Source organism: Otolemur garnettii, unplaced genomic scaffold, assembly GCF_000181295.1.
Source record: "Otolemur garnettii isolate 467f Iridium unplaced genomic scaffold, OtoGar3 scaffold00156, whole genome shotgun sequence".
Lineage (NCBI taxonomy): Eukaryota > Metazoa > Chordata > Mammalia > Primates > Galagidae > Otolemur > Otolemur garnettii.
In genome coordinates this window covers 2,165,139-2,180,643 of record NW_003852551.1, presented here as the reverse complement: position 1 = coordinate 2,180,643, position 15,505 = coordinate 2,165,139, and the positions used below count along the sequence as shown (strand labels likewise).

At 51.8% G+C, this 15,505-nt stretch overlaps 1 protein-coding gene across 2 annotated transcripts in view; it reads right to left on the bottom strand.

Annotated features, from left to right (window-relative positions):
• EXTL1 (exostosin like glycosyltransferase 1) overlaps window positions 1-13,639 on the bottom strand; it is a 15,500-nt gene extending 1,861 nt beyond the window's left edge. For both annotated transcript variants that reach the window (XM_003799786.3, XM_023519123.1), the window contains exons 1-9: window positions 12,019-13,639; window positions 6,108-6,201; window positions 5,742-5,849; window positions 4,460-4,579; window positions 3,850-3,982; window positions 3,582-3,688; window positions 2,796-2,885; window positions 1,247-1,333; window positions 705-865 (exon numbers count right to left, since the gene is read on the bottom strand). In XM_003799786.3, the coding sequence (XP_003799834.1) occupies window positions 705-865; window positions 1,247-1,333; window positions 2,796-2,885; window positions 3,582-3,688; window positions 3,850-3,982; window positions 4,460-4,579; window positions 5,742-5,849; window positions 6,108-6,201; window positions 12,019-12,803 (1,685 nt within the window). In that variant the 5' untranslated portion in view covers window positions 12,804-13,639. The remainder of the gene's footprint in view (window positions 1-704; window positions 866-1,246; window positions 1,334-2,795; window positions 2,886-3,581; window positions 3,689-3,849; window positions 3,983-4,459; window positions 4,580-5,741; window positions 5,850-6,107; window positions 6,202-12,018) is intronic.
• Between the last annotated feature and the right edge of the window lie 1,866 nt (window positions 13,640-15,505).

Sequence of the window (15,505 nt, the reverse complement as noted above, 5' to 3'; positions counted from 1 at the left end):
ACTCAAACAGACCCAAATTTAGGAGGGGTGCCAGCTGGTTCTAAAGCCATCACACATGGCAGCCCAAAGACCAGCTTTAGGAAGGATGTGCACTAACCAGGCTGATGCTGCTTCAGGCGAACCTGGCTTCACATGGCCCCACTGTGGGACAACCTGGGCCCACCCTACACGTATGAGGGTTATTCTTTACTGAGAATTCCCTGCAGACCTAGGTAATCTGCAAGAATTTCCAGGTTACACAAACTGTACTTGATTTAAACATGTTTAAGGAACCCCTCTGAAGAGATCCTCCAGAATTCAGTCCCTGTCTCAAGACTGGGTGGGTGTTTCAGGGCAGCTTCTGGAAGGTGTGGGGTGGTCCCCAACCCATCACACCTACAATTATAAGGCAACAGGATCACCACCACCACAAAACCCAAACACAGTTCTTACCCACTACATGGCTCTAGTCAAACTAACACTAACTACAATTGGTTGGAGGTTTGTGTGGCAAGGACTTCATTTGATGATCACACCAGCACTGTGAAGTAAATACATCCCAATTTACATAGGAGGAAACTGAAACTCAAGAGACTTTCCCAGGATCACACAACTGGGAAGTGGTAGATCTTTTGATCTACCACTTGAACCTTGACCACCCTGCTCCCAGTCCAAGTAGGGGGTCTCTGGCCCTCTGGTCCATGTGCCAAGTTGGGCATTTGTACCTATGATAGAAAGCAGCTGTGGTGAGAACCATGGAGAATTCATTGGTCTTCTCAGCAGTGTAGCCCCAGCCACCCAGGGCCTCATCCCAGAAGTGGCTCCACGTCAGAAAGCCCACCATCCTCTCCGGGAAGCTCTGCCACACCACAAAGGCAAAGTCCACCTGGAGAGGGATTTAAGTAAGCTGTGAGGAAGGACTTCCTGACCACTAGGAACATCCAGAGATGTGGAGGCAGGGCCAGCTTGGCTGAGGGGCTGGGAGCAGGACTCAGGAGAGGAGCCATTACTTGGAATTGGCTATAAGTATAGCATAGAAGTTCCCAGGGGATCCTCAAGGGAACTTTCTCAGCTAGAAGCCATGAAAACTGCTCTCTTTAAAAGAGTCTGTGGAAAGACCCTATTAGATTCTTAAAGAGGAGAATGTCTGGCTTGCTGGGGTGGTTTCATGACCTCTGATCACCCAGCTCCGGGAAAGCAAGGTGCTGCCAAGGCCCTCTGGCTCTGTCCTCACCCTTACTGGGCTCCTCCTGGGCCCAGCTCTCACCTCGCTTGTGGAGAGACTGCTGCGGGCATCAAGGCTGAGAATGGCGTCAGTGCTGATGCTGCTATATGGGAAGAAGCGATCACTGACCTGCATTAGGAGGGGGTGAAGGAGACTCAGCCTTGGGACAACTCCCTCTACCCCTCAATATGCAATAAGTAGGATTCCTCAGGCTTCCTATCAAGCCATGGCCATGAACATAGGAAGGCTGCCTGAAACTTGCTTTGGGACCTGAACAACTTATTTGACTTCTCTGGATTTCAGTTTCCCCTTTGGTAAAATGGGACAGTTGGTCTCTAGGAGCCCTTGCAGTTTTGACAGGTCAGGATTCCTCTACTGTTGTGTTGTCATACTCCATCAATCCTGGGAAGGTTGTCAAAAAATCCCTCATTCGGGCTGGGTGCAGTGGCTCACACCTGTAATCCTAGCATTCTGGGAGGCCAAGGCAGGTGCATTGCTTGAGCTTAGGAGTTCGAGACCACCCTGAGCAAGAGCCCTGTCTCTATTAAAAATAGAAAAGCTAGCTGGGTTTTGTGGCGGGCCTCCATAGTCTCAGCTACTTGAGAAGCTGAGGCATGAAAATCATTTGAACCCAAAGAGTCTGAACTTGGGTTTGAACTCGCCACCTCCGGCATATGGGGCTGGTGCCCTACCCTTTTGAGCCACAAGTATTGCCCAAGTCTGAAGTTTCTGTTAGCTATGATGATAGAGCCAGAGCACTCTACCCAGGGTGACAGAGTGAGACGCTGTCTCAAAAAAAAAAAAAAAATTCCTCATTTGAGCTGGGAACAGTGGCTCTTGCCCATAATCCTAGCACTCTGGGAGGCTGAGGGGCAAGGATCACTTAAGGTCAAGACCAGCCTAAGCACAAACAAGACCCCATCTGTACTAAAAATAAAAAAATCAGGCTCGGCCCCTGTGGCTCAAGCAGCTAAGGCGCCAGCCACATACACCTAAGGTGGCGGGTTCGAATCCAGCCCGGGCCCGCCAAACAACAATAATGGCTACAACCAAAAAATAGCCAGGCATTGTGGTGGGCACCTGTGGTCCCAGCTACTTGGGAGGCTGAGACAGGAGACTCGCTTGAGCCCAGGAGTTGGAGGTTGCTGTGAGCAGTGAAGCCATGGCACTCTACCCAGGGGGACAGCTTGAAGCTCTGTCTCAAAAAAAATAAAAAATAAAAAATAAAAAAATCAGCCAGACTTGGTGGCACATGACTGTAGTTCTAGATACTTGGGAGGCTGAGGCAGAAGGATTGCTTAAGCCTCAGAGTTGAAGGTTGTAGTAAGCTACGATGACACTGCTGCACTCCAACCTGGGCAACAGATTGAGACTCTGTCTCAAAAAACAAAAAAAACCCTTATTTGAAAGAAACAGATCTCCTAATGCTCTGGAAGCACAATTTACAAGTGCCAGGGAAGGAAGACTCATTTCTATTAGGCCTGCAGCTGAAACCTACTGTGCGATTTCTTCAGGCGAAGGGTGCCCTGTGTGTGCCCTTCTCAGTTCCCAGCATGAGCCCACCCCTTTCATGGCCCTTCCCCTCCCTCACCTTCCTGTGCCCGTTCATGACTGTCAAGGGCACTGCTGTCTCCGGCCACCTGGATGGAAGTGGCTGCTCGTTGCTCCAGAGAACCAAGATCTAGGAGGTAAGGAGAGGGGGGGAGGGTCCCTGAAGTTTAGGATGTGGGGCAGAAGGGGGTGGACAAGGCAGCCACATGTGTGTGCATGGGAGGATGGCTTAGTTAGATCCAAGGTCTTTTCGTTGCTGCCCTGTCCTTGCCTCTGGGCTTCTGGAAAGCAGGAATTCCGGTGACAAGAAGGTAGCTACCTATGGTATGGTAGCCCCCATCCTCGGCCAGGCTCAAATGGCCTGTGTGTGGAGCCACCTAGTCTGTGCCCTGGCTGAGCTAACTGCTTCCTTCCTCTGCAAGTACTCTCCAGAGTCTCTCTGGCTTCTTGGAAGTGCAATTTGACAGTCTCTGTGTGGAAAATGCTAACTGAATTTGAACACCAAGGCAGAATATACTGGTTTTTCTCTGTTCAGCATTGAGCCCAGGGGCTGGTGCTTAGAAAATGGCTACTGAGTGAATGAATGAACATTTACTGCTTCAGTCTCCTGAACAGGCACCTACTCTTTGGATGGCGTCATCAGTCTCCACGGGAGAAAGAAAAATTCTGGGATTTAAAGAAGAAGGCAGCAAGAGGACTTGGAAATCTTCCTATGCCTCCTCCCACAAAATGGATGGTCATTTTGGAGGCTAGATGCTTCAAGGACCCTGCCCTCTCCCTTGTTCCCACCCCAGATCCCAGGACTCCAGCCAGCAAGGGGGCAGACCTGAGCACAGTGCTGGGAGCCTGCCACCGCCTGGATGAGCTTCAGGGGCGGCTGGCCTGGGGCCCCCACCCAGATCAGGGTGCTGAATCTGCCCTCAGGGCGAGAGCCTGGGGAAATGAGACACAGGCCATTAGGGTGAGAGAGGACCTGAGTAGGGGACCCCAGGAGCCAGGAGAGATTTGGGGGCTCATGGAGGGTCTTGGTAGGGGTCTATGGATGAAGCTGGGCAGACTGAGGGACTATAAGTCATCCTGTCCCTCTGGCATACCCTGCTGAAAGTGGTAGAAAGGGAAGTCCTGGGGGATGATGGAAAAAGTAGGCAGAGCCAGGAGTGCCCCTGGGGGGTTGTTCCACAGCAGTGAGGGGTGAGCAGATGTTCCGAAGATCCGATCCTGAATAATCTGTGAAAAGACAGAGAACTATCCAGAGCGTGTGGCCAGTGGCCACACCTCCCCCTCCAGGCTCGGGGAAGGGCAGCTGCTGTCACCAGACCCCTGGGGTCACTCTGCAATGGTGTTCCAGAGGCAGCAGATGGTGGTGGGCTTGCTGCCTCCCTTTCCTTCCTCACTCACAGCAGACATCACCACAGGTCGTGACATTCTTTCCAGACTCAAACTCCCTCTCAACAGTTTCCTGGGCCAGCATTGCCAAGCAACTGGAGTCGGCACATACTTTGAAATCTATTTGCCACATCTGTCCCCTCTACAGATGGGTAAACTGAGGCCAAGACTGGAGAAGAAATTTGTCCAAAATTTCACAGCAAGTCTCAGATTCATGCCAGTATTTTAAGGAAGATCCCCAAATACTGGGGCAGAGGAAGTATTGGGAGAGAGGAGTAGGATGAGGGGGTGGGGCTCCCTTCGAGGAATCTCCCTCACCTCCAGCGTGGTGTGGATGACCTTTTCCACTGAGGAGAAGTAGGCGTCCCACAGAAACTGGGTCTGCTGACGCAGGGCAAGGACCCGTGCAGGGGACATCTCCTGGAGGGCAGCCGGGACCTGGGGTACAGAGGGAGAAAAGGAAGATGTGTGGGGCTATGTCAGGGCCTAGCTGACCCTGGGAAGAAACCTGGGGCTGGAGACCTGGGAACCAGAAGCCCCCTCCCCATAGTTCTTCAAGTGGGTTAGGAGTAGCAGCCACCCTTGGCCAGGTCCCGGGTAAGAGTTCGGGGGTCATATACAGCTGGGTTTAAATGCCACTGAGTAACCTGTGACTGTGGTCATGCTACTTAACCTCTCTGTTTCTTCATATGTAAAATGGGGATAATAAGGACCTCTCTCTGGGATGGTTGTGAGGATTAAATTAGATCACTGGTATTAGTACATTGTAGAGGCCTGATAAGTAAATGATATAATAGCTATTATTAACCCCCTGCTTAAACCATTCTCACATCTCAGGGGATTCTAGGCAGGCTCATGCATGTGCTTTTCAGAGCTGGGCAAAATTAGTTTCATTAGATGGAAGTCACTATATATTTGTTTTCCTACCCTAAACTCCACGGAGGCATTCTGATTTTGAAATTTGTTGTAGCTTTCACTTAAATTGGTTATTTAAGCAGTTGTGGACCACTAGAGCCAGGCCCATGGGGATTCTCTGGTCTAACATGCCATTGTAGAGTTGGGGAAACTGAGGCTGGGAGATAATCAGGACTTGCTTTCAGAACCCTTAGGAATTTCTATCTCTTGGCTCGGTGCCTGTGGCTCAAGCGGCTAAGGCGCCAGCCACATACACCTAAGGTGGCGGGTTGGAATCCCCAGTCCAGGCCTGCCAAACAACAATGACAGCTGCAATCCCCAGTCCAGGCCTGCCAAACAACAATGACGGCTGCAACCAAAAAATGGCCGGGTGTTGTGGCGGGCGCCTGTAGTCCCAGCTACTTGGGAGGCTGAGGCAGGAGACTCGCTTGAGCCCAGGAGTTGGAGGTTGCTGTGAGCTGTGATGCCATGGCACTCTACCCAGGAGGATAGCTTGAGGCTCCATCTCAAAAAAAAAAAAAAAAAAAGGAATTTCTATCTCCATCTGCTCCTGTGGGAGGCTCAGAAGGAAGGCTTGGTGCTAGGCAAATTCAGCAATAAACATGGATGGGGTAGGAGTGAGGATCGCGTTCAGCTTAGGGACTATGATTCTGGGGTTCCTCCCATGGGCAGGGCCCCAAGCTACCTGAAGTAGGAGCCTCTCATCAGCTATGATGGCTGCCTTGGTCCAGTCGATGACCTCAGAGAAGGGTAGCTCCCAGGGGGGGCTGAGAAGCACAGGGATGCAGCCAGCCTAGGCGGGGGCAGGGAGGTCAGTGGTGAGGGTCCAGCCCCACCCTGTCCATACTCACCCCTCCCAGTTCCAAGTCAGCAGCTGCTGCTATTTGGGGCAAGGGGCAAAAAGGAGAGGAAAACTGGGTTTGTTGGAGGGTGGGTATGGCAGAGTGCAGTTCTGCAGAGGGAGTGGTGAATGTGGCACAGGCACACCCTGCCAGCTCAGGAGTGTGGGGGTACAGAGGACACACTGTGGATGCTCAGACTGGCATTATACCTGCAGGGCTTGGAGGAAGCGCAAGGAGGCATCAGGCCGTTTGCCGGAGATGAGGCAGAAGGTGGCATTAGGCAGTGTTTCCCTGGAGTGGGTCCTAAGAGGACATGAAGAGGTCCCTGCTCGTATGTGATGAGCCTGGACAGATGCCCCTCACCCTGCCTGGCTCCCTCCGCAGCCCCCCTGCTCCCACCACACCTGCACCCTACACCTCTACTCCCAAATTCATGGTGTGCAAACACACCACATACACTGACACAAATACCCTCATACTGGCCCTGCAAATGGGTTAGGAGGCAGGGGCCCAGGACCCTACCACTGCTTCTGCCCTTGGTGGTCTTAGACACCTCCTTTGCCTTCTCTAGGCCTCAGTTGCCTCATCTGTAAAATGGGAGACAGCGGAACCTGATGTTCCAAGGCCCTATCTGACTTAGTCAGGCACATGTTTGCCCTCCCCCGACCCCCATACACACTCTCAGGCACCCCTTACCTGAGTAGCTTCCATGCCCAGCCCTATCCCCATGTGGACAGCTAGGCCCATGAAAGCCTTCTCTGTCATGAGGTGGGCTGGGCCCCCAGCCTGGAACCACACAGGAAGCTATTGCCTAGAGGCCCCCTTGCCCAGAGGACAGGCCTCCTCTGTTCCTCCCACCTCCTCCCCCAGCCTAGGGCCACACTCAGGCTGTGTGTGGCTGTGGGGGGGGGGGAGGCAGGAGTCACAGCCTCCTCAGAGCCACCTGGCTGGGACCACCCATCCAGGGACCCATTGCCTGTGACCCAGGGGGTTAGGGAGTAGAAGAAAGACCAGACAGGACCCCTGGGCTCATAAGCCTGCTTAGAGTGGGACAATGAGTAGGGCCCAGAGGGTCCCAGGACCTTCAGCCACAGCCTGTCTGGTTCTGAACCTGAACCTCCAAGAAGCAGACCTGGGAGTACTTAGGCAACCTTTGGGCCAACCCTCAGTGAACAGATGGGGAGACCGAGTCCCAGAGAGTCTCAAGGAGTGGTTCAGGGTCACAGAAACGGTGACCTTGCTCTTGGGACAGAGATAGGACAAGAATTGAGATGTGTCAACTTCTAACCCTGAGCCACCCCAGAGCTGCTGCCCAGGGGGCTCCCAGGGACCCCAGCATGATTTCGCCTCCATTCTATGCTCAGGTGTCCATCAGCTTCCTTGGAAGAAGTCACAGGTTAAATGCCAGGACATCTTCCACCTTGTTAAAAGCCACAGCACCAGCCAAGCAGACACAGCCCTCATCACCCCCAATAAAGCTCTAAGGAACTGAAAATCTCTAGGTTAAGGCTTCATGGAGCCCAAAGTGAGACCAAGAACTTGGATAAACTGTGCCCCTGATTCCCTAAAGCTCCATTGCTCTCTCCTCTGTGCCTTTACTTATCTTTTCTCTTTTGTGTCACCCTGAAGTGCCCCTCCCTGCCCTGCCAGCCTGGGGAACTCCTTCTATTCTGTCTGAACATCAAAGCTGAAACATTACCTCCTCTTGGAAACCTCCCTGCTCTCTCCAGAGATGGTTCTCTCTGCTCTTGCTTCCTTGTGTGCTACAGTAATATTGAGCCAAGCTGGCCTTTACTGAGCATGTGCTTTGCCCCAGGCACTGTTCTAAGAGCTTTACGTGCATTAATTAACTCACTTCAGTCTCACAGCAACTCTATGGATGGAAGGTATGTGCTGTTATTATCCCATTTTACAGACAAGGAAACTGAGGCCCAAGAGGTCACACAGCTCTTATACAGAGGACCCAGCAGGCACCTTGTGCAGCCTCTCTCTGCTTGAACAATGTATGTCAAACCATCAACTTGTCTGCCTCTCCTAACAAGACTGAGCTACTTGGGGACAGGGCTATACCTCCCTCTTCTCAGTATCCTAGCAGAGCACCTGGTGGGGAACAGGCACCAGTGGGTGCTAAATGAATGATGCTCGGTGTGGCACTAGAGAATAGATGTGGGCCCAGTGGACCGAATGTCTGGGAGGTCCAATTTCAGATTGGAGGTCCAGATTCTAGTACTGGAGCTGGCTGAGAGCTCAGATGGTGGGTGGCCTTAGGAGGTGGTGAGTTCCCCATCAGTAAAGGTAAGTAAGCAGACTGTGGGAAGAGAGAGTGTGAGCACTGATGAAGTCTTGGGATTCTCTCAATGTGTAAGGTATCTGCCACAAACTCAGGGCCTCGGTGCCCGAGGGTGGTCAGTGTGACTCTACCCATGCCTGCATTGTGACTTCCTTGTGTCCTAGACACGTTGGCTGTTCTAGCTCCTCCTATCATGAAAAAATTAAAAATTATATTTGATCACTGTGTTGGTATAAAAACAAATAATGTTATACAAAGAGGATATAAATTTCATGTGCAATTTACTATGTTAAACTATTTTAAATTACACACAAACTTTATGTCCACTCTGTATATTAAAACTTTTTCTTCTACCTTAAAAGTTCATTTATTTTTCTTCTGATTTTCAAAGAAATGAAAATGTCTTCATGGATCCCTAAAAGTATCATGGGCCCTTGGCACCTCCTGTGCCCAATGGATACAGGCTGGGGAACTTTAAAACATGCATTGAATTTCTGTTTAAAAAAATAGTGAAGAACGTATATATATTGCTTGTAGACACACAGAGTTTCTCAGAAAAGACACATAAGAAACTGAAAATGGTGTTTGGCTCCAGGCAGGAACGCTGGGTGGCCAGGAGACAGGGGTGGGAGGGAAACTTTTTACTGTATACTCTTTTGTACCTTTAGAATTTTGTACGATGTGAATGAATTACCTATTCATAAAAATAAATAAATAACAACTTAAATGGATGGAGACTTATTCCAAAGCAACAAGAGACTTTTCAACCAAAGTGGAAAAACGTGGGCTTTGGAGCCAGGCGCACAGGGTTTAATCCCAACTCCAGTGTTTCCAAGTACTTGATCACAAAGGAGAGGAGGACCCCAGAGAACATAGAGCCTTGTCACCAAAGGCCCTTGGCTGCCTCACTCTACTTCTCTGAGCCTCAGTTTCCTTTCCCCTGAAATGGGGATAATAATGCCTTCCCTGAAGGATGTACGAAATGATTAGTGATGACAGGTAATGTGTCTGGCACAGCACCTGGCCCAAGACAATCCCCAAATGTTAGTTTCCTCCCTTCCCCCTCTCTGGCTAGCTAAGTGAATGTGGGACAGTGGCAGGGACTGTGAATGGCCTCTTTCTCTGGCCAGCGCTTGTTTATTCAGGCTACCTCTCTCACTCTGTCCCTATATTGTCTGTCTGACCCAGGCAGCTGCCTAGCACTTCTGAGAAATTGAGGCTCAAGCTACCTTGTCACCCACCTGTAGGTAGGCTGAGGCCAGAAAAAACTCTTTGAAGTTCAGAAGATGACGAAAGGCTGACAGCCTCATAGCTTGGGAATAAACTTATTAAAAATGCTACTCAGAGGTAGCTACTCATTAAAAATTGCTACTCAATCCATGCTAGTTAGAAAACTGTGACCAGGCTGGACTCAGTGGCTCATGCCTGTAATCCTAGCACTCTGGACGGCCAAGGCACATGGATTGGTTGAGGTCATGAGTTCGAGACCAGCCTGAGCAACAGTGAGACCTCCCTCATCTCTATTAAAAATAAAAAAACTAGCTAGGTGTGGTGGTAGGTCCCTAAACTGCCTGTAGTCCCAGCTACTTGGGAGACTGAGGCAGGAGGAACGTTTGAAACCAAGAGACTGAGATTGCTGTGAGCTATGATGACACCATGGCACTCAACCCAGGGCAACAAAGTGAGTTTGTCTCAAAAAAAGAAAAGAAAAGAAAAGAAAACTGTTGCCAGTTCCACTAAGGTTAGATCCATCAGTAAATATTTAGTGAGCACCTACCTGCTACGTCAGATCACTAACTTTCAGTTTCTCAAACAAGTTCAGACTGCAACGCTTTCGGCTTCACCAATAACCAACTGCACTCAGTGATAACTAAAATCAGCCAAAAGAGGACCTTCCTGCAAGCACAAATACCTGAGTGTCTAATCAGACAACATTGTCACCAAAGGTGAGCTTTGGAGGCCTGGGGAGATCCCCAACTTTTCAGGTTATTGCTGAAGATGCCAGCTAAGGATGGGTCCTGGCAGAAGGGCCTGCCCCTGCTGTGAGGGCTGCCTGGAGGCCTCCACATGCCTTCAGGAGGTACAGGGCTTCCATTCCCACAAGAGCCCTCAGGCTGAGAGAAGCCCCAGGAGTCCCCATCAGAGGCAAAAATGGAGCTCGGCCACAGGAAGAATTCCTCAGAGGGAAGTGGAGCTCAGAATAGCTGATGTTTGTTCTAGCAAAGAACAAGCAGAGGTACCTGGGGGAGGGACACCAGAGTGACAGTTTCCAACTCAGGTCTGCTCTGGAGAGGATAGAGAGGGAACCTCTGCGGTGGGGGCCCTGGACAACCACGGAGGGCCCTCCATTCTTGCCTGCCAGCTAGCCTTTGGAGACTGCTGGTCTCCTGGACTTGCAGAGGGCTTAGGGGGCTTAGGGGTTAACTGCTTTATCCCATGAGGTGTGTTCCCTAACAAGCCCAGGTGGAGAGAAGTTTCTGCACAAGCTTACCAGCTCTCAGAGTCCCCTTCATATATAATTAAGCCCTTTCACTGTGGGGAAATTCTTCAGCGCCAACCTGCATCATATTTGCTATAACCAAAAGCTGTTTCCTTGGGAGTCTAATCCCCCAAATTAGGCACAGGAGCAGCTTCCAGCTACAACTAATCTCCATGACTCCTCTGAGGCAAATGATGGGGTTGATCATAAACTCTTGCTTAAAACTCAGAACTCGGTGGTACCTGTGGCTCAGGGAGTAGAGCGCCAGCCCCATATAGTGGAGGTGGCAGGTTCAAACCCAGCCCCGGCCAAAAACTAAAAAAAATAAAATAAAACTCAGAACTCTCATACGTAAGGCTTTGGAAATAGGTAATTCTGGATTAAAATACTGGGTCTACTAAGTTGGGGTGACCTCAGATAAGTCACTTAAGCTCTTTGAACTTTAGCATCTGGTACACAAACACTTAAATCAGTGGTTCTCAACCTGTGGGTCGCGACCAGTGAAAATAGATCCTGCATATCAGATATTTACATTATGATTCATAACAGTAGCAAAATTACAGTTATGAAGTAGTGATGAAAATAATTTTATGGTTGGGGGTCACCACAACATAAGGAACTGTATTACAGGGTCGCAGCATTAGGAAGGTTGAGAACCACTGACTTAAATGATAGCACTTCGTATTTTATTATAATCATTAATTATAAAAGTGCTTGGCATAGAGTAAGCACTATATACACATATGTTAAATAAAATATTAGGGTAGAAGGATTGGAGCATGGGAAAGGGAGTAAGTAGAAGTGAGTTGTGTTTTATGTTTTTAAAGATTCTCCCGGGAGGCCTGCACGGTAACTCACATCTGTAATCCCAGCAATCTGGGAGGCCAAGGTGGGCGGATCACCTGATCTCAAGTGTTCGAGACAAGCCTGAGCTATAGTGAGACCCCATCTCTAAAAATAGCTGGGCTTTGTGGTGGGCACCTGTAGTCCCAGCTACATGGGAGGCTGAGGCAAGAGGATCACTTAAACCCAAGAGTTAGAGTTGCTGTGAGCTATGACGCCAGGGCACTCTACCAGAGGCAACAAAGTGCAACTCTGTCTCAAAAAAAAAAAAAAAAAAGATTCTTCTGGGAGAACTCCAAAATCTGCCTTTGACACCCCTTATGGCGAATCACCATCTTGATGGAAATGCTCTCTACTGTCTAACCTGACTTCCTCCTGCTGCAATCCTATGATTTGCCAGAATCAGCTGGTTCTCCCATCTCAACCCTGCCCTCTATACTGCTCTGTAGGTTTGCTCCTATCACAGCCCCCCCTCCCATCCAGCCCCCAAGAGGAAAGGTTCACTTACAGCTCAGGTCCAGGGTCTTGTTTGCAGTGCCCATCCCAGAGGCAGGCAGAGGAGTTGGTGCCTGCTGTGCGCCACCCACCCCTCTCCTCTTCCAGGGCTAGCAGGGCTACCCCGGGCAGGGGGCTGTGCTGCCGCAGCTGGCCAGAAACCCCACCTTGTAATGGGTGGGCTTCAGGGAGAAGAGGGAGGGCCACATCAAAACCAGGCCGGAAGGAGTCCACTGTGGGGCTGGCCTTGGCCACCATAGCCTGTCCCAGCTGCAAGGTTCTGGGGCACAGGGCTGGGTGGAGACTAAGGACCAGATGGTTCTTGCCCCCATTCCATTGTGAAGGCACGGGGCCACATTCTCCAGCTGGGCTGTCCAGGCTGAGGAGTAGGTAGAGGCAGGCCTCAGCAGGGCTGAAGCTGTGGTAGCGGGAGCCCTCAATGAAAGCCAGAATCCTGCGATGGGTCTCAGACATTGGTAAGGCTGCTGCCGCCACTGGGTGCACAAATACCTTGAGACCATCACCCCTGCACTTCGAGGTGTCAAAGCAGGTTCCCCAGTTGCAGCTGCTACCGTGAGAGGCTCGAGGAGGTCGAGGGGCATCTTCTAGGAGTTCCCCCGATTGGGAGAAACTCTGCAGGAGCTCTGCATCCAGCCAGTGGGGCCAGCCTTGGGGAGCCCCTGGTCGAGGTCTGGAGGGCACTGCTGGGCGGAGAAGGGGGAGGCCTCCCAGGAGGACGAGGAGCAGCCAGGAGGCTGACAGTGCCAGCCAGAGGGACTTCCTTCTCCACGACTGCATGTGGCCACCCACAGCCAGGACTGTGGAAGCCAGGAAGCTGGGAGGCCTCTGCCAGCAAACAGGAGGAGCAGGGCCCTGAGGGCTGGGGACTGGAGCTGCTTCTAGTCCAGTGCTCTCATTGTACAGATGGGAAGACTGAGGCCCATCCAGAGCAAGTTGCCTGCCTCAGGTCAAAGAGCAAGTCGTCAGCCAGGCATGAGGAGGCTGGGTAGAACCCAGCTTTCTGGATTTCCCTTCCTGCCCAGAACTCTGCTTCCATAGACTTTGGACAACCAAGACAGCCTTTGCCCTTTAGCCAGGCCCCCTGACCCTGGGCACCACTCAGGCTGATGCAACTACTGTCCAGACTGCAAGTCTGTATCCCTCTGCTCTCCTGGCTGTGCCCCGTGACCTTGCCCTCAGCTGAGAGGAGGGCTGTCTGCCAGGCCATGGGGGACAACTCAGGGCTCCCATGGGATGATGTGGCCAGGGGGCAGGCTGGAAGGAAGCAGAGCTGGTCTTCCACTCCTCCTCTTGCCTGACAGTCCTTCTGCTTGCTGGCAGGCACTCCTGGGCTGTAAGCCCTGTGGCTGGAGCTAAAATTAGACCCTGTGCCCCATGTGGGCCATCAGGGTTAGCTGAGGTCAGGCCCTAAGGGCAGCTGGTATCTCCCGCTTAGGGGGCCAGGAGGGCTCAGAGTCCTGTTCTCTTCCACTCTGCTGCTGTCCCCAGCTCAGGTAGCTCAGCCTTTCCTTCCCCCAGCCCAGCAGCTGCCCTGCAACCTCTGGTTTGGAGCTGTCACATTGCTGAGGCCAGGGCTCCTGCCCCCGTGTCCCCTGAGCCCTGCTGTCGCCTCCTCCCGGTCCCTCTCCAGGCAGCATCTGGCTGGTGGCGATCTCATTCCTAGCGGCAGCCTGGCTCCTCCCCGACCAGTCCTGATTCGCTCCCAGCGAGGAGGCAGGGTCTCCACTTAACCCCTTCCAAACCAGTTTCCTCAATTGCTGGAAATAATAACCAGGAGGCACCACACCTCACTGTTGGCCAGGAGCTATCACAGCCTCTGTCTCTCTAAATCCTCCAGCAACCCTCCAAGGCAGAGGTTTACCCATTAATATGAGAAAAGTGAAGTTCATAGAGGGGATGGACTCTTCCTAAGGTGACCCAGCTAAGAAGTGGCAGAGTGGGGATATGAAACCTGAGCCCTTGTCAGCCTAGCTGGGTGTCTGAGTATGGGCAGTCTACAGATTAGTAGATGAGAAAGTCAACAAATAGTGAGGAATTAGGGGTGTGGGTAGGTGCCCCTACTGTCCCCAGAATTGGTTATCTCTACCTTCAGCACCCCCACCCCAAACTTGGCCAGCTTCCAGCCTTTGCTCCAGTCCACATGGGAAGTTCTTCCTGAACTTGATTCTCCATTAGTCCATGCCCCATTGAGGGACTCACCCCATTATTTCCTTGGGCTGTGCTCTGTGAGGGGTCAGGAACAGGTGGTGCTACTCACTGGAGGACTGCTGGGGTAATGGGGAAGACACAGGATCTCCGGCTGATGAGGGAAGACGGCAGACCTGGAGAGAAACTCTGCCTATATTCCCGACTGGCTGGGTGGCATCGGGCCTCTGTCCCCTTCTCTCTGTAACAGGCATGATAATGTCAGTATGAGATGGTTGCCAGGTTAATCCCAGGCCTATCCCCTGGGGGCTCACAACAAGTGGTGGCTTCCTTTCCCCTGCTTGCCTTGTCCCATCTCCCCAGGGGCCCTCAACAGCCTGGGAGTGGGGCATAGTCCATACACTATGTAAGAGCCGACATCCACATCATGCCTACTATGTGCCAAGCACGCTGTAAGTGCTGAGGTAGTGTCAGCTCACACTGCCTTTCCCCAGCCCAGTGAGGGAGACACTATAATTATCCACAATTTACAGATGGGAAAACAAGCCCAGGGAGCGTCAGTGACCTGCCTGCTTTGCCCTCAGCTTAGCCAGGATTTGGACCCAGGTGGCCCATCCCTCTAACCACTGCTCCATGCTGCCTCTTGACTGAGACAGACACTGCTCTGCATTCAGAGATCACCTTCCAGGGACAATGAGACCAGCAACCAGACAATTACAGGGTAAAGGGTGGGGACAGGGTGGGGTTAGGGGCTCCCTAGCCCAGGAGTCAGAGAAGACTTCTGAGCTCCTGCAGGTCAGATTTTAGAAATAGGAAATAGCAGCAGTGGAGGCAAGGACAGCTTTTTGACTGGTGCAATCCAGCATCCTACAAGTCACTCACTCATTCATATTGAGTGAGCCCCTGTTATGGGCAGGGCAGGTCCTAAGGGCAGTGAATAGAGCAGGTAAAGTCTCACCCTCCTGGAGCTGACCTTCCAGGAAGGGGAAATGGGTAAGAAACAAGGTGAATCAATTCAGCGTCTCACAGGCTGTTTGGCAGTAACTGCTATAGAGACAGGCAGGGGTTTTGGTGTTAACTGGGATTAGGGCAGGCCTCCAAATCCCCTGAGAAGGCGAAGGAAGAGATGCAGTGGGATTCCTTCTAGGGGAATACCACTCCAGGCAGGAGGACTAGCCAGGGCACAGGCTCGGAGAGGGAGCCTACCTGCTGCCTGAGGGCTTAGCCCTAACACCTGCAGGCTCCAGGGAGGAGGCTGACAGTAGGATGGGAGGATGAGGGGGAACCAGCAGGGAGCTGGGTTGGGCCAAGTGTAGTCCCAGTGAGCCAAGAAG